The following is an 18,241-nucleotide window of genomic DNA, read 5'->3' on the forward strand; positions in this document are numbered from 1 at the left end:
CCCCGGGGGCCGTCAAGGGGCTGTCACTCGGCCCTTCTCAGAGCGGCCGTCCCAAGCCACCTGGAAGGAGAGAACAGCGTGCAAACCGGGACAACTCCTGGGGCAGCCGTGGGAGAGCCCCTCGGTCGGCCGTGGCCCGGCTCCCGCCCTCTGGAGACTGGGGTGCGGTGTGAGAACGGCAGGAAGATAGAGCAGACAGACAGAAACGGCTTCGGGAAACCAGGCAGAAGGGCTCGGAGGGAGTTAAGACTGTGCTTTCCCAGTTTTCCTCTTTCCCCTTCCCTGGCCCCCGGAATGAGCACAGAGACGGCGCTCGAGGAAGAGCAACAGGATCAGAGACGTCGGTGCCGAGCTTGGACATGCGTCAGGGGTACCATCTGTGAGGGTTTCGGCCACACAGATAGGGAGGGGATTGAGAGAAAAGAAGAAATAGTCACCAGACAGGGGTGTGGGGGCGCAGGTGAGGGCTGAGGGGACAGAGGGAGCGTGGAGCAGAGGCTGTCCTGGCTCGGCCCCCTCTGCAGGGTCCCCGGCCCCCAGCGAGGGCAGGGAGTGAGATCCCCAGCTACAGATGGTACCAACTCCCACCGTTTGCTGAAGGAGCATGAGACGTTCCTGGAGCCCCACGCCAGGAGCCCGCTGCCGCTGGGAGGACACGTGGCCCCTTTCCTGCAGAAGGAAGGAAGCCACCCGGGCCCACAGAACACCTCAGCGGGGTCTGCGGTCAAAACCTCAGGCTCCGGCGAACAGGCTGCGGCCTTCTTCCTGTTTTCCCTTCGAGACCCAACGGAGGGAGAACGGAGCAGCCAGGGCCGGACTCCACCACACGGCATGGTATGGTGATACTCCCTCAGTGTCTCCCTGGACCCCGCTGGGAACCTGCTGGCCTTAGCGCTTTTCACTTCACGGTGACCCCGAGACGCCGTTATTAAAGTCTGATGAGCTCCTTATTACTGGACAGCAGCACTTTCTATCACGTGCTCACGGACCCCGGTTCTTGGAGAACCCTGAAGAAAACTGGCATGCGTGTCTGTGTGGCCCCAACGAGATGGACCTTCTCAGCCTCCTCACAGGGAGGAGGGCCTGTCCTAGCTAAAGGGACCCCTGACCATACCCATTTCCTTGACAGAGTTCCGACATCTTTCAGGGTCCACATCTCCATGAGAACAGGGGCAGGTGCTTCTGCCAGAGGCACCGTGGTTTTGAGAGGTGTCTAGGGGCTGCACAGCAACAGGAGGAGGTCGATCAGGGCGATGCAGATGGGTCCCCACAACCCTCCTCCTCTTTTCAGCTTCTGGCATCAGCCTGATCCTCCCACGCTGGGCACCCCCAGGGCGTCACCAAGTGCATGGCGAATGCTAAATTCTGTCCTGCTTTGGGGGGACGTTGAGTACAAGCGGAGGTTGGCTTTGTGTCTGTCTCTGTCCCAAGGGCTATTGCTTACAGTAAGACCAAACCCCCAAACCAAAGGAGCCTTCCACCATGTTCCAGGAGCTCCCTCCGAGCCCCGGGTTCTGGAAGGACCAAGAAGCAAACAAGGCTGCTCTGGGAAGTGCTCACATGTGTTTATTTCACAAGGGAGGAACGGGGCAGGGCGCGATCACCAAGAAGATGCCACCAAAGGAGGCGCGGTGAACCCCAACTGGGCGACTACAGGATTTGGTTCTAGGCAGGGCTTGGCCTCTGGGGACACGATGAAGGACAGAGGGAGAACTGGCAAAAGGGACAGCCTTCCATCTGGGGCTCCACATGGGGCAAGGCTGGGGGGTGTCCTCCTGGCCAGAGAGGCGTGGCCAACCCCCGCCCCCACCCGGCTTCCAGCAGCCTCGTCCTGATCCAGGCAGGCAGGCCACGAAGCGACAAGCCCACGGCCACGCACGGACACCTGCTCTGCACACATTCCAGGGCACACGCCCAGACACACTCATGCACGTGCCCACGCCATCACGCACCGCACAGGCACACACGCTCGTAGGCATGCACACGCGTCCATATATTACTCTGACTTGTAAGTGCACCCTAACCGGAGGGCAATCGCAGAAATTATTACTCTTCAGGGAGGAATCGACTGCCTTCTCCGCCCCAGCCAGCAGAGCGTGGGGTGAAATGAGATGGACACGGAGCATCCCCGGGGTCCTGAGCCTGCCCCCGTCCCTCGCCCCTCGCTGTGCTGGCTTCAGTCCTTAAGCTCCAGGCAAGTCAGGGCTCCCTGGTCCCCGGGAGGGCAGAGCTGCCCCTGGCCCGGTGCCAGCCCCGGGGACCCCCTCCCAGCCACGACCTCCCTATGTGCTCAGCCTCTCCGTGTCGCTGGCTCCCTGCGACATAGCGGAGCCGCTGGCCCAGGGACATGGGAGCCTAGGGCCCCACTGGGTGACCGTGGGACCATTCCTTCCTCCCAGGCCATCTTCGGGGGGGGGTCCAGGATAGTCCAGGGCTGTCCGCCTGGTGGGAAGGTGGAGCGTGGAGGCTGCCTCATAAATGGGCATCTGGGCAGAAGCGACATCGAGGGACATGGAGTCTTGGGGCCCCGGGGCCCCCTCTGAGGAGGGGAAGACAGGAGGCGGCTGAGCACCGGTCCCCGTTCTGCTGAGGGCTGGGGGCGGCGTTCAGAAGCTGCTGCAAGAGAGGGGTGAGAAGGAGGAGGGCCCTGCCAGTCCCAGTCCAGAGGGCGGCTGGGAAGAGGACGCGGGGGACGTGGGGGTTTCACGCCACGGTACGCGGCCACATCCGGGCAGCAGACGACGCGGCTTCTGGGTTCCCAGAGGAGGGGTCGGGGCTCTTCCAGGGAGTGCGGGCCTCACGGCAGCTGAGTGCCGAAGGGGGACACCAAGTCTCCCTGTGGGGCCTCCGTGCTGCCCTGGAGAAGTCCCAGGAGGCCCGCCGAGCACCTGCCGGCTTCCTGCTGTCTCCACCCGCACGGCCGGTCCAGAAGACGGGCAGACCCCGTCCCGGGGGCCGGGCTCTGGGGGCCCCTGCCACTCCCCGCTACTTGATCGAGTTCTTAATTGTCCACCTCTGTCCCGTGCAGCTGCGGAGGATGAGGTCAATGCCGGCCAGGCCCCGGTTCTCCACCTCTAGACAACGCCCTGTGCCCTTATTCATGATGGCTCCATTCTGGGTGAAAGGAGGAGAGACAGAGACAAGGAGAGACAGAGACAGACAGAGACGGAGATAGGGAGAATAAGACAGAGACAGAGAGACAGAAACAGAGAGAGACGTGGATGGAGAGAAAGACAGAGAAAGAGCTTTAACCACTGTAGCGCCCGGCACAGGGCCTCTCACGGGGAGCCGTCCCACCAAAACTCTTTGCACGGGGAAAGGGATCATCGGAGCCTCCTCCAGAAACCCTAAAGTCCGAAGGTGTCGGCTTCACCAAGTCTGAATGGCTGAACCCGGTGTCAAGGCCCCATGGGGGCTGGTGTCCGAGAGTGGGATTTCCGGGGAGACCGGAGCTCTGACTTTCCCCATCCTACTGACTACTTAGCGGATTTCGGAAAACTCACCGCACACTCCCCTCCCCAAGATCTGTTGGCTCCCAGCCTGCCTGGAGCTGCTGCTGGGTGTCCCACACGCAATCCCCCTCCTCCGCTGACTCCCCCAGACCTGCCCTGGGTTCATGAGGCTGTCCCCGGGCTGGAGACCTTGGGGAAGTCGCTCCCCCTGTGGCCCGCAGCAGCCCCTGGGTGCTCTGGGGTGCCGGCCTTTCCCTGGGGCGCTCACCTGGACGAAGTTCCAGCGCTTGTATAGGCTGCTCTTGACTTTGTCGCAGTCGAGGAGCTGGGGCAGCCGACTCTTGGAGTTGTCCACCAGGCAGCGGGTGTCGGGGAGGAGCGTGGTGGTCCCCAGGGCACCCAAGTGCAGGAAGCCCTCCTTGGTGTAGCGGGCAAGCTGGGGAGAGAGCGGAGGAGAGGGCAGGGGGCGGTGACTCAGGTCTGCAGGTCTCACCCGCCATGGCCACGGTCCTGGCTGCCACGCACCCACTGCTCTGGGGGCCTCCTGGCTTGCTGAGTCTGGGTGCTGCACCCCCGGGCCCAGGCGGGTTCTTTCTAAGCATGTTCTCCATCAGTGTTTCTGGACTGTGGGCTTCTGTCCATCAACATGAGGGAGCAGGGATAAATAGAAGAGCAGGGTTTCGGATTTCTAAAGCTCAGCTCTGCTCCCCGAGGGAGGCACCCTGAGTAAGTCACTTAACCTCTCTGAGTCCACATTTCCACCTCGTTTGTAAATTGGGATTAATTAATCAATCCCACCCTGCCGTAAACTGTAAAGAGCCGGGTCTCTGAAAAAGAAACAGACATATTAAAAGGCAGTGCACCTAACAGGCGTTGAAATAAATAAACCAAAATGGCAAGGTGATACCACCTCGGGAAAAAAAATTCTCATTTTGTCAAGGTTGGCATAAAATGGCAGCAGTGGGGTAAATTATGACAGTCTTTCCAAAAGGGGATTTTAAAATAGATACTTTGTGTGCTTTAATTTTCTTTTTCTCTTTTGACCCAATAAACCCGCTTTTAGAAATCTATCCCGAGGTAAAAACCCACACTGGGCACACAAGCTGACGGACGTAGGATATTCGCGGCAACATCGTTTAGAATGACGGAAAAGCGGAGGGGTCCTACATGCGCCACACAACGCGGGTGCTTGATTTCTGCTCCATGCACCCCAACAGATGCTGGGGGATTGTGGGAGATCGCAAAAACAGCCACACCCGGGGCATGGGGCTGGCTCAGTCGGTCAAGCGTCCGACTCTTGGTTTTGGCTCAGGTCATGATGTCAGGGTCGCAGGCTCGAGCCCCATGGCAAGCTCCATGCTTAGCATGGCATCTGCTTGAAATTCTCTCTCTCCCCCTCCCTCTGCCCCTCCCCCCACTTCTGCTTGCTACCCCCACCCCACTCAGATAAATACATAAAATCTTTTTTTTTTTTTTAAAGCCACACCCTTCCGTCTTCCTTCCATGCACCCTGGGTGTCCGACTTTCGAAGCCGTGTCCTTCAGAGGTGAAGCGGGTGTCTCCATCCCGTGAGTACTGGTGACTTACTTGGACCAACACGATACAGCAGAAGATGGACCAGCTCCTGGACTAGTCTTTAGCCTGGTGTGCTTCTACCCTCTTGCTCTGGGAGTCCTGCTGGCCCCACGGCAGTAAGCTCTGGATGGCCCGGCCAAGAGCCAACCGTCCGACAGGTGGACGAGGTCGTCCGAGACTAGGCAGCCCTCAGCGGACCGGCTAGCTGCCGGGAGGTGTAGGGATGAGTCAGCTGAAATCAGCCGAGCCCGGTCCAGATCACAGAACCATCCAGCGCATCTGGACAATGCACAGCGAATGCACATTGCTTTACGCCAGTAGGTTTTGGGGGGCTAGTTGTCACGCAGCAAGGGCTAACTGATACGGAGATGGTGCTGCCTCCCAACCCTTCCCACAGTGGGACCCGTGCTACTGCAGCGGCCTCCCTCCACCTGTCTGTGTCTAAAATTCCGCATTCCAGCCTGGGAGCAAATACATTCATCCGTCTTCCACACACTTTTAGGGGAGGGACTGTGGCTAATTAATTTCATTCCTCGCTCGGAGAACATCACAGACCAAGTGCTCAAAACATGTCTGCAGATGAGCATGTTATACATGTGGGGGGCGATGTCATTCGAAAGACGCGACGATGTCTGTTTATGTAAGCTCCACAAGCATGTTCTGAAGAGTTCTCTGTGCGACCTGCCTGGGAACCAGCTTCTGAGAACACGAGGATGAGGCTGTGTGGCCACTGATAACTCCAGGGCGGGCTGGGGAGGGCAAGGAGAAAGGAAGGTACATCTCTCATTTTTGCTCTTACATGCTGTGAGGCAGTGCGGTAAGAAGATTATTAATATACAGCTGGTGCTGAATAAATTAAAAAATGAAATTACCAGCTTGCATGTATTTTCTTTTAAGATTTTATTTATTTATTTGCCAGAGAAAGAGAGATCACAAGCAGGCAGAGAGGCAGACAGAGAGAGAGGGGGAAGCAGGCTCCCTGCTGAGCAGAGAGCCCAATGCGGGGCTTGATCCCAGGACCCTGCGATCATGACCTGAGCCGAAGGCAGAGGCTTAGCCCACTGAGCCCCCCAGGCACCCCACCAGCTTGCATGTATTAAAGACACACTCTGCATTATTTCTAAGCATCATAAAGAGAATAAAGAATGTAATTTTTACAACTCTCTGAGACAAGTTTCCATTACTCTCCTGTGAAGAAACCGAGGTTTGAGGACATCTGGCCCCCTGGCTGGATCCTGGCCTCCCTCCTTGGGACCCGAAGGACCCTGGCCCAGCAGCTGACCAGCCGATGGGCCTCTTCCTACACAATCCCGGGCTTCTCCCGGGAGCCTGGGCATTTCTGGCCGGGAATGGAGCCAGAAGGAAGCTCTGGTCTGACAGTGCCTCTTCTCCAGGGCCCAAGTTTTCTGCAGAGGTTCTCACTGCAGATGAAAACCACTCAGAAATCCTCTGCTTTGATCCCCGAAGGGGGGTCCACCTGCTCCTTCTGAAACAGGGACAGGGACTTTAAGTGCCCTTGAGAGAGATGCGGTTAACTTGCGCTTTAAACCCAAATTAGTTCCAAATCAGAGGGATTGTCAGAAGCGACATGATCAGAAAATCCGAAGCCCTCCTCGCCCCTCCCTAAACAATGTCTCTGAATATACACAGATTCACCAAATGCAAAGGGGTGAATGACAGCGAGCTGCCTTTATGTTCAGGGGAAAGACAGACACAGCTGCTTATTGATATCGTGAATCAATCTATTATCCAGCAGGCAAATGAACAGCACTAAGAACATTAATTAACTGAGCATATCAGCGACCCAGATGTTTAAAGAGCGACGCTAAATGCCACTGGGAGTTAGGAGCCCTCCTTTCTGAGGTCTGTGAGTGAAGGATGAGACCCAGCCACTAGAACCAGCAAAGCCAAGCTGTGCACGTGTCTGGGTGTGCGGGGAGGGTGGGGAGGCCCTACAGGCCTTCCGTTCTGGGGGAAGGCGCTTTCTCAAGCCAAAAACACATGCACAGGGTCCTGCTGGCCTGACCAAGGGGGCAAGGTCAGGGGAAGGGCGCTGTGCTCTGAAAGGATGGGGGGCTCAGGTTACACCAACAGATGTCACACTGCCTCTCCCCCACGAGGCAGGAGGGTGGTGCGAGTTCAGATCTCGTGCCAACCCCATCCCCGTTCTTGTGCTGGTCCTGGATCGTGAGTCTCCGTGGTGTCTTCGGACTGCTGTCTGGTCCCTCTCCCCAGCTCCCCGTCCCCCGTATCCCTTCCTTAAGGGCTGCTGCTCCCTGGCCTCTGAATGTGCAACAGGCTTTCCTGCCTTCAAGGCTTTGCTCCAGCTGACTCCTTACTGGCCTTCTAGAAGGTTCGAGCTTCAGCTTTCCCAGACTCCGTGCAGTTCTCTCCATCCCACGGTGTCTTCTCTAACTCTTCCTTCCCCCACCCCCGCATCGTCCCTCAAGCCCTCGGTGTCAATGATCCCATGCTTCGGTGTCTCACTCCCGGGGGTGTGGGAGTGCCTCACTTCCTCTAGACCATTCTGGGCATCCACTAAGTGATGGCTATTTGGGTTTTTTCCACTTTGGGGCTATTACAAATTATGCCGCTATGATCATCCATGCATAAGTTTCTGTGGGACCTGCGCTGTATCGAGAAGTAGAACTGCTGGTTGTTGGGTCACATGGTGAACGTGTGCTTAAGTTTCGGAGGAGTTGCCAAACTCTCCAAACAGCTGCAGCGTCTGCAGGTGCCCCTGCCACGGGCCAGCGTTCCAGCTCAGCCACAGCCCCGTAAACTCTTGTTCTTCTGGTTTTCTTTTCTGTCTGTCTTTCTTTCTAGGAACATGCTAGCCACTGACTGGGTGTGAAGTGGTATCTCATTGTGGTTTTGATTTGTGTTTCCTTATAACTACTGATGTTGAGCATCTCTTTATGTGCTTGCGGGCCACCTGTGGGTCTCTGGAGAAATGTCCATTCAGGTCTTCTGCCCATTCTTCAACTGGGCAAGTTGTCTTTTTACTGCTGAGTTGTAAGAGTTCTTTACATATTCTGGATGCGAGACCTTTTTCTGGCATATTTTGAGTGGAGATATTTTCTCCCATTCTGTGGGCTGTTCTTTCACTTTCTTTTCTTTTTTTTTTTTTTTTGTTTTGTTTTTCACTTTCTTGAGAGTATGCTTTGAAGTACAAAAGTTTTTAATTTTGATGAAGTTCAACTTATTGATTTTTTTCTTTGATTACTTATGCTTTTGATGTCATTATCTAAGAAACCACTGCCAAATACAAGGTCATAAAGATTTACCCCTATGTCTTCTAAGAATTTGAGTTTGAGCTCTTACATTTGGATCTTTGATCCACTTTGAGTTAATTTTCATACGTGATGTACGGTGTAGGTACAAGTTCTTTCTTTTTTTTTTATTTGGTTATTTGTTGTCCCAAGACTGTTTGTTGAAAAGACGTTTTCCCTATCGAATTGTCTTCTCATTCTTGTTAAAAATCAATTGATTATAAAAAAGTTAATTGACTATAAATGTGGTATTTATTTCTGGAACCTGAATTCTATTCCACTGACCCATGTACCTATCCCTCTGAGAGCATTACTGTGTCTTGATTAGTACAGCTTTGTAGTAGGTCTAAGAACTGGAAGCGTGAGTCTTCTAACTCTGTTCTTTTTCAATGTCATTCTGGCTACTCTGGGTCCCCTGCATTTTCCTATGAATTTGAGGATTATCTTTTCCATTTCTGCAAAAATGGCAGTTGGGATTTTGGTAGGGACTGCACTGCATCTGCAGATCAACCCAGGCAGGACTTCCACAACAGCAGTAAGTCTTCTGATTAAGGAACATAAGATATATTTTTTTATTTAGGTCTTTCATTTGTTTCAACAATGTTTTGTAGTTTTCAGTGTATATTTCTTGTTAAGTTTATTCTCAAGTATTTTATCTTTTTGGATTCTACTGTAAATGGCATTGTTTTCTTAATTTCTTTTTCAGAATGTCCACTGGTAGTGCAAACAGTATCTTTAAGACATTTCTGTGAACCGTGAGCTGCCACCCTGGTACCTCATGGTCACTCAGACCAGGAGGGGCTGCAAGTTCCCTTGGTTCCTGCTTCCCCAGGGTCAGGGCCAGGTGCCAGTGGCCCATACCCACTGCAGACCTATATTCCAATGGTGCCTGGACCTCACTCCAAGTCTCTCATCTTTTCACTTGCCTCCTGTGACTCTGCCAACCAACAGCCTTCCCACCCACAGCAGGGTCTAGATTTTTTAAATGCACCCTTCATCCTAATCCCTAGCTTCGTGTCCCAGACCCTCACTGCCCTGGGGAATCTTGTTCCCACGTTGTTGAGAAGTTACCTTCCCTACCCCTCAAAAACTGTCTCCCTTCATTTTTCACTTCTTTCAACACTGTCTTCTTCTCCTCACTCCATAGGTACTGTAAGTCATCATTTCTCCCTTCTCCTTCATTTCTTCCAAGCTACAAACATAACCAGATCTCTGTGCCCAGAAATCTCCAGCCACAGCTCTCATTACCTCCTTGTTTTGTCTTTGGTTTTCCACTGTCTCCTCCTTAGTGTTTTCTACCACCACTTTCATTGACACTGCTCTCTGGAAGGTCAACAGGATCCATTAATTACATCAACTTCAATAGTTTTTTTCTTAGTCTTTATATGGGCCACCAATTTTGGGCCAGATGTTTTGCAGGGTGCTGGTGAAACCATCTCTTCTCTCTATACCCACTCTCCTGGAGAGTTTGCCATTCTGGGGGCTTTCAGTAACATCTCCATGCTAACTTGGCTAACTGTGCCAAGTTTCTATCTCTAAACCAAACCTCTCCTCAATTCCAGAGTTGTATATCTGACTCACCCCTGGATATACCACTTGGAGGTCTAATCAGAATTTCAGAGTTACAGATCAAAACTGAATTCCTCCTGCCCTGGGTACCCAATCCTCCCCTCCACACTCAACCAACTTTGGTTCCATCTTGGTCATTACGACTCCATCCTTCCAGCTGCTCAGGCCAAGCACTTTGGCCTCACCCTTTACTTACCTCTTCCTCTGACCTGCTGCATTCCCAACCCATTAGCAAATTACATTCAGATTTCACTTCCACTGGATTAAAAAAAAATTTAGAGTGACAATCTATGTTTTTTTTTAGCCACAATGTTTGGTCCATTTGTTTTTGTTGCACTTAATGATCTAAATGGACTTATTTCTCCTTTCCTTCTTGGTACTGTCTATGTGTCCAGCCTTCTCGGTTTCCTTTTTTCTCCTTTATTGGCCTTAGTTTGGATTGGTTCAGTTTGATTTGTTTTTTTGTTTTTTGTTTTTGTTTTTTGGAATGTTTCATAGTTCTCTACAGATTTGGAAATTCTACTTCATTTCTATTATTTTACTGGCTACTCTTGAAATTTAATAATTAATAACTTAGCAGATTATTCAGTATCCTAATGTCTGCCTCAGTCAATAAAGTTCAAGGACATTAGGACACTAAATCCAGTCACCTCCTTTTTACCATTCAGCCTTTGGTTATATTTCCCTGCCCCAAACTAGACATTATTCTTATTATGTAAGAAACATTTCTTTGGATTTACTTACACATTTATAAATTTCTTTGTTTATAATTCATTCTTTCCTCAAGATAGTCTTCTGGGGTTATTTTCCTTCTTCTTGAAGTACATTCTTTAGAAGTTCCCTTGGTGATTATCTGTCGTGGTAAACCCATATTCTGTTTATCTGAAAATACCTTGGGGTGATTTGTTATGCAGCAAAAGCTAACAGATACAGCTTCTTCTTGTGCATCGAGCAGGGATTTGAAACGGTATTGGTTGTAGTTGACCTAGAATCTACTTATGCCGCAGGCAGAAGACCCTTCAAAGTATCTAATCTGCTCTACTGCCAGAAGCTCCCTCCTCTGAGCAGATACCTGCTTGAAACTTGTCGACCCTCACTTTTCCAGTAATGGCCAATTGACAGCCAGTTCCTCATTATACTCCCACACTCCTGATCTCTTCTGAGGCTCGAGGTTTGCAAACTTGGGTCACCTTTCCCCTTCCCTCTCCCCTATGTGTAAAGTTGCAAGGCTTCCAGTTCCTGCTTCCATGTGCCTCGCACACATATTTCCTCCCAATCTCCCGGGTGAGCTGCTGCAGGAGATTTGGAACCTGTCCTCACCTCCAGGCCTTCCTATTTTCCATCTTGCCTTCCCAATCCCGCAGGTTCAAATCATATCATTCCCTGCTTCAACCTTCAATGGCTTTAATACCTCCTGATTTAAGAATAAACTTTTTTTTGGGTCATGATCTACTCTAGGTCTCCAGGCTTACACTCTTGGTTTCTGACGGATGGCTTGAGGTCTCTCGAAAACAGCCAGCAGGAAGACTGTGTAGGATATATCTCCACCGACTCTTACCCTGTCTCCCGTGGTTACACAAAGCCCCCACCCAGAGGTGGTCTCTTTCAGCGTACATACTGTGTATTCTGTGACTCTCCTTGCGGAAGGTTTTGTTGTTGTTGTCATCGCTGTTGTTCCAGGATATTTTTATATAGCATCGGGAGTGAGAAAGTATCTTGCAAAAAGCAAATACTCTATAAATGCCTTTTGAATGGAATGGATTATTCTAGGTTTGACTGCTGGGCCCAAGAGGAGAAATGTCATTATCCACAGCCCTAACGCATTAGGGGGAAAAAAACAAAGCTCTGAGCTCAAATACGATTAATTCTCATTTAGCAGAAAAGAAGAATTTTCTATTTGAGATGATCTAAGAGGCACACACAACTATTAACCCACATTTGACATCCTTGAGGGAAAACTAAACTATGCAGGTTATAGCCAAATAAACAAAAAACAGCCAAATGATTGTGGAATGACTCTGGGACACAGCAAAACCCATCGAATTGTCAATAAAACATGGCTTGCAATTGCTTTCATATTAAGGGTCTTTCTCAACTCTTTGGCATCAGGCTTAGTCAGTGTAGAAAACCATTGCTAAATGAAAAAATGCATTTTACCCTGCTTTTACTCAGGACACGAGAGATGAGGTTCCACTGATTGGAACCTGCCTTGGGGTGAATTTATTTGTTTGCTGCTTGGCCGGAGGAGTGATTTTTGGTGATTACACATGCATATGTATATTCTTAAAAACAAGCAGACTTTCTCAGAGCATGCTGAGCCCAAGCGATACAGGAAATGTCTCCAACTGCATCTCCAAGTGGACACAGGGTGGCTGCGAGGGAGCTGGGGTGGAGAAAGGGGCCGCCTGGGGCAGGAGGAATCTCCGGGGGGAAATGGAAATGTATGTTTTGGTTGGGGAGGGAGATCTGCAAGTAGGTACCCTGTCAAAATCCACCATATTGTACCCTTGAGCAGACGCTGTTTGCTGTACGACCTTGTACTTCAGTTAATTGGTTCTAAAATACATCTGGACGCTTAGAAGGCAGGCTATGGAATCAGATACGCTTTTTGCAGAGAGCCAGTTCCTAGGGGACTAGCTAGTTCCTAGGGCCTCCCTCCTCAGTCTCCTTCCTTCCACCATTATGACTCATCATGCTGGATAAAAATATTATATTCCCAGAAAATGCAGTGCTACTGAGAATTAATGGGGAAACATATTTATGCCACAAAACCTTGGGTTGATTTACCTGCACAGACCGTCACAAAGTGGATGGATTCAGGGCATTGCCAGTGGAGGGGCCGTGGTGGCAGGGTCTGGACCACAGAACTCCGTGGAGAGAGCTGGGAGCTCTTGGAGAGGGGCCCTAGGAGTGTGGGCGACACCAGGATGAGGGCCAGAAGAGTGTGGTGGGAGAGGGGGTGGTGAGCAGGATAGCCCACTCCAGTTCCCAGAGATCCGGAGCAAATTCCTAAGCCTGCTTCCAAAGCTCACCCTGACTGCTAACTGGTTAGAGAAGCAAAGATTCTATTTTTCAACGAAGAGATTTATTTCCTTCTTGTCTCCACGTGTGAAACAGGAAGGTAGGACTGCATCGGGTACAGCGTGGAAATGCTAACAAACGCTTGGCTCCCCTTTTAGCAAGATCATAATGAAATCTGTCTCACCTTCTCATTTTTGCCCATTGAAACAGTGTTCCTGGCTTGGTGCTGTGTCATCAAAGGGGCAGTCTATTGTACGGTTAAAGACTTGCACTCTGGAGCCTGTTTAAGAAATCCAAGCTCTGCCACTTCATAGTTTTATAACCCTGGGCCAATTGCTTAAGCCCTATGGGACTCTGAGTCTCCATTTTTCAAACTGGGGATAATTTCACAATTTACTTCCTAGGGTAGTTGTGGAATTCGGTAAGTAAGTGAGAAGGGGACAGGGCACATAGGAAGGCCTGTGTATTTGTTTTTCTTCTTTTCCCCGACCTCATGCCCAAGTTGAGAACTCGGCAGGTGTTTCTAATTCACCAGACTGCTTTTCTTCTCTTGGGCTGGGTCTGTCGGTGACCTTGAGCTGATCCTGATCCCGGGGCACCTGGCTCTGGCCCCTGCTATGCTCCTGCCCTTTTCTTCCCCACCCTCCACTTCCCTTCTCTGGTTTGGTCTGGCTCTTACTTGCCCTTGCCTGGAGTGGGCCAGACGCCTGGGGGAACCGGAGCTTGGGTGGGGCTCTTGGGGCTCTGCTTTGCATCCCTAAAGCCACTCCTGTGTCCCACTGATGCCCCGGGGGTCCTGAGCTCTCAAGGCCCCCCATCTTGGGCGCGCTGTCCTTCCTTCACACTTCTGCAGCGGAGGGGAGACTAGCTCTGCCCGTTCTCTGCTCCTGGAATGTTCCCTGACGAATCCCAGGTCCACCAGTGGCTGGAAGCCAGCCTCAATGAACCTCAACCACTCAGGCACTTAGAGCCTCAGCGGAGGAGTCAGAGGTGAGCCCGGTGTTGGTGTTCATGTGTGAGCGTAGCGGGAAGGTCTTCCGAAATGGCGCCGACCTCTGAGAGTCGGTCTGGGTTACGAACATCACTGAAGAGCATTAGTTCCAAGCCTTGTCCTGTGTCTGTTCATTCATGCGATGTAATTTACCCAGTGATAAGACCCTACAAGTCAGGCCGCTTCCTCTTTTTATCTTCCCACCAGAGAGACTACAGTTTCTTCTCTTGATCCTAGAAGCCCAAACTCCTGGCGCAGCGGCGTCTCCCTCGTGCTGTGCACCTCTCCAGCTAGACCGGCTCCTGGCATGCTGCCCACCTCCATCCTCCCCCCTGAGCCCACAGGCGTATCCGGAAGCTCGTGCCAGGCTGTGTCCCGCCTGGACTCACCCCACAGACACCACATGGGTCCAGTCCAAGCATCTAGTGCTTTCCCTGCCAGCAGCGAGGACCCCCTTTGTGCACTTTTCGTTCAACATCAAACGCTCGTCAGTGGCCCCCCACGGGCTACAACCCCCCACCCCCCAGTCGGAGAGAGCCCTTCCCCGAGATTCCCTGAAGAACACCGTTCGCTGGAATTTGGGGCCTTCAGCATTGCAAGCTCTGGCAGCTGAGCTAGAAATCCTGGTTCTCCGGAGGGGAAACCCAGGCTGGCAGGTCAGTCGATTTCTGTTTGGGTCGAATGCACAGATTTCTCTCTGAAAAAAGAAAGTCTACATTTCTGCTTCTATTTACCATACTTGGACCTGGGGAGACTCAGTGTGGCTGCGGCCATGCTCGAAGGGAGACGGCAGAAAGTCTGCTTTCTGAGCACTGACCCTCAGGCTTCTTCACGTTCTCCTCTAACATCTTAGAAATGTGTCTCCTCTCCGTTGGGCCTCACTCCCTTCACTCTGCTCCAAGGGTGCCTCCCGCTCACCCTTCTCTGCCTTTCCACCTGGTCTCGCCTTCCCTCAGTCAGCCTTCCAGAGAGTTCTCTCCACCACATCGGCATCTCCTCACCCCCCTTCTCCCCTGGCATCTGCTCCCGTCTGGCTTCCTCTCCACCTCCACGGAGAGTCCTCTCACCCACGTCTGTAACCGTATCGAAGGCGCAGCGTGGTCGAGCCCGCGGGACCCCTGGGCAGCATGAGGAGCAGAGCCACGGGAGGGTCTGTCCTGGGGTCACTGTTCTCTCCCTGGGCACACCCCGAAGCCCCATCTGCCTCTGCCGCTCTGTCCTCAGCACCTGGTTGGAAAGTCCGGCTGCCTAGACAACATCAGTGTGGGGACTCCCAAGGCCCGTCCCTCAGCCCGAACTCACAGTGCCCCAGACAGAACTCAAAGCATCCTCTCCCCAAACCGTCACCTCCAATCTCAGCAACGGCGGCACCGTCTACAGGTTTAGGCAGGGACTGGAGTATCCCTTCACCGTCCCTGTCCCTTCCCTTGACCTCTCCACCAACAACTCCAGCCAACCAGCCCTCTTAAAACATTAAAAAAAATTTTTTGCAATGTCAGAGGCATTTCAGACTTACAAAAAAGTTGCAAATATAATACAGTGTGTTCCCATAGGCCTGGAATTCAACTTATCCTAGAGTTAATCTATTACATAATCATACCAAAATTACTGAACCCAGGGAGTTAACATTGGTCCCACCCTATTAATTAATCTGGAGACCCCACAGAAATCTCGTAGCTTCTCCAGCATGTTTTCTCTTCCAGGACCCCACACTGCATTCTGTGGTCACATCTCCTTGATCTCCTCCTGTCTGGGACAGATCCTCAGTCTTCCCTTGTTTCTAATGACCGCAACCCTTTTGAAGAGTACTGCACAATTATCTTGTAGAAGTCCCTCAGTTTGGGTTTGTCTAATGTTTCCTCAGGATTAAGATTAAAGGTCTAGTAAAAAACACAGAGGTGACGGTGACGCTGTGCCCTTCCTGGGCATCAGATCAGGAGTGCGGGATGGCTCATTACTGGTGACGATAACCTTGAACACTTGGTCAAGGCAGGGTCCTTTGGGCTTCTCAGCCATGACGTCACTGTTTTTTCCCTTGATCAAGGGAGATACCTGGAAGCTACGAAAACATCTTACTTTTGATCACTGGTTTGAGCATCCGTTGCTCTGGACGTCAGCAAGTATTAGGGGCACGACCGCCTGGGGGTGATTTTCATGTCCCACATGCCTGCTGCATCTACGAAGCAGACTTCTACCGAAGGAAGAGCGGCCTCTCTCCATTTACTTCTTTATTTGTATCGGTATAGACTCATGAATTTTAAAAAAATTACATGAGTGACAATCCAATATTCTCACTATTTATTTTGTTGCTCGGCAGTTCTAGCTTTGGACACCAGAAACTCCTTCAGGGTGGGTCCTGCGTTCTACGGAGAAGACACGGTCTTTTTTTTTTTTTTTAGATTTTTATTTATTTATTTGACAGAGAGAGAGCACAAGTAGAAAGAGAGGCAGGCAAAGACAGAGAGAGAGAGAGAGAGAGGGAAGCAGGCTCTGCTCAGCAGAGAGCCCGATGCGGGACTCGATCCCAGGACCCCGAGATCATGACCTGAGCCGAAGGCAGCGGCTTAACCCACTGAGCCACCCAGGTGCCCGACACGGTCTTTTTTTAAAGAACTTCCTTTTATTCTGACACAAGGTTTTCCAGGCTTAACCTCTGTTTTTCCTGCTCCCTTGCTGGGATCATTGCAAATCTGGGGGCCAGAGGTGTTCGGCGCTACTGGGTTTTATCGCTCCTGGAGTGTTTTGGAGCTAGGCAGTTCGTGTATACACACCAGCCCATGCACACATTTGTTTTTCTTTCTACTTTTTCTACGAATTTATTTCCACGTCTCCACTTATGCACACATTTACATATGTATTGTATTTGTATATGTGCATGTAAAATAAACTCACCCCGACCCCCCACATTGCAATCCAGCATCCTCTCATTCTGGCCACGCCTCCTCGCTTATTCACAACCTCCTTCTCCAATGGCAGGGACTGTGGTTCCCAACACCCCCACGTCCTACACCTGCTTGTTCAGTCCTGGCATGTCCACACAGCAGTTAATCCAGACTGATGGGGAAGACAAGTTTACTTGTTAGAATGCATTATTGGCAATGGTTCTTTTTTTGTAGAATCTAGTCAAAATTGTCCAAACTGTCCCAAAGTTACTTAGGTTGGTGCTCCTCTTCCCATCAGTGTGGTTGTATTTGCTGAGTTACGTTATTTTCCTTTACTGCTTGCACCCCACTGTGGGTCCTTTCCCCACAATCTAATTGAATTTATTTTCTTTCTCAGACATCGGAAACATCACCGCGGTTCTAAGAGTCAGAACCTGATACGAAGATTCCCCGAGAGACTACGCCCTCTTCCTCTTCTTGCTGTCCCTATTTCCATGTTCATCTGCCCCATTAGCACACATTTCCAGCAGGTGACCAAGCTCGTCAGTCTCTGATTTACCCTTCCTGGATCTCTCGTGCAGATGAGCGGGTACAGATATTTATTTTTAAGTGGCCACCCGTCTTAAATAAAGGTTAACGCACTACGCATCTTCTCTGCACTTTGCCTTTTTCGCCGTATGTGAAAATCACTGCACAGGCAAGCAGAGCTGGCCGGTGCTACCGTGTGTGGCTTCTGCTCCTCCGCTCATTCAACCCCTCTCCTACCAATAGGCATTCAACGGTCTCTACCATTTTGCCACTGCAAATAACGCACACTATTCTCATATTGTTGGAAATCGGAATCGACTTCTGGAAGTGGATCGCTGGGTCAGGAAGTAAACATACGGTAGCTTTGTTAAGTATGGCCAAACGTCCTTCCAAAAAACGGTGTCAATTTGCATTTCTATCAGCAATCTCGGAGATCGGCTATTTCGGAACTGTGGTAACAGAATATGTCGTCAGTTTTCTTAACTTTCGCAAAGACGATAGGTGGGGGAATGGTTTCTCGGTATTATTTTGCTTTGAATTTCTCCAATTACGAAGGAATTTAAACATTTTAAAATATACTTAGAACATATATATGTCCTGTATATACACACAGAACATATACACAGAACATATATATATATATATATGCTGTATATGTATATACACACAGAACATATATATGTGTTTTTTGGTGGGGGCAACTTGTTTGCTTGTGTCTTTTTCCTTTTTTCTATCAGATTTTTAGTCCTTTGTTCCTCACTTCTTAAGCATCGTTTATACAACAGCAAAATTACCCCTTGTGGCAAATGCTACGAATATTTCCTCCTTGGCTGTCAGGTGTCTTTGACTGCGCTTACGGTGTTACATCACCATGCAAGTTTTAAAAAGTTTTAATGTAGTCAAATGCATCAACCTATTATAGTCTCCGGATTTGGGATTTTAGTTAAAAGC

General features: G+C 50.8%; 1 protein-coding gene across 1 annotated transcript in view; it reads right to left on the reverse strand.

The window, feature by feature from the left end:
- Positions 1 to 1,544: 1,544 nt before the first annotated feature.
- The window catches only part of GALNT17 (polypeptide N-acetylgalactosaminyltransferase 17), a 429,831-nt gene continuing 413,134 nt past the window's right edge, over positions 1,545 to 18,241 (reverse strand). Inside the window, exons 10-11 of the mRNA XM_045993859.1 lie at positions 3,721 to 3,888; positions 1,545 to 3,114 (exon numbers count right to left, since the gene is read on the reverse strand). Coding sequence (XP_045849815.1) covers positions 2,986 to 3,114; positions 3,721 to 3,888 — 297 coding nt within the window. The 3' untranslated portion in view covers positions 1,545 to 2,985. The remainder of the gene's footprint in view (positions 3,115 to 3,720; positions 3,889 to 18,241) is intronic.

Source organism: Meles meles, chromosome 21, assembly GCF_922984935.1.
Source record: "Meles meles chromosome 21, mMelMel3.1 paternal haplotype, whole genome shotgun sequence".
Lineage (NCBI taxonomy): Eukaryota > Metazoa > Chordata > Mammalia > Carnivora > Mustelidae > Meles > Meles meles.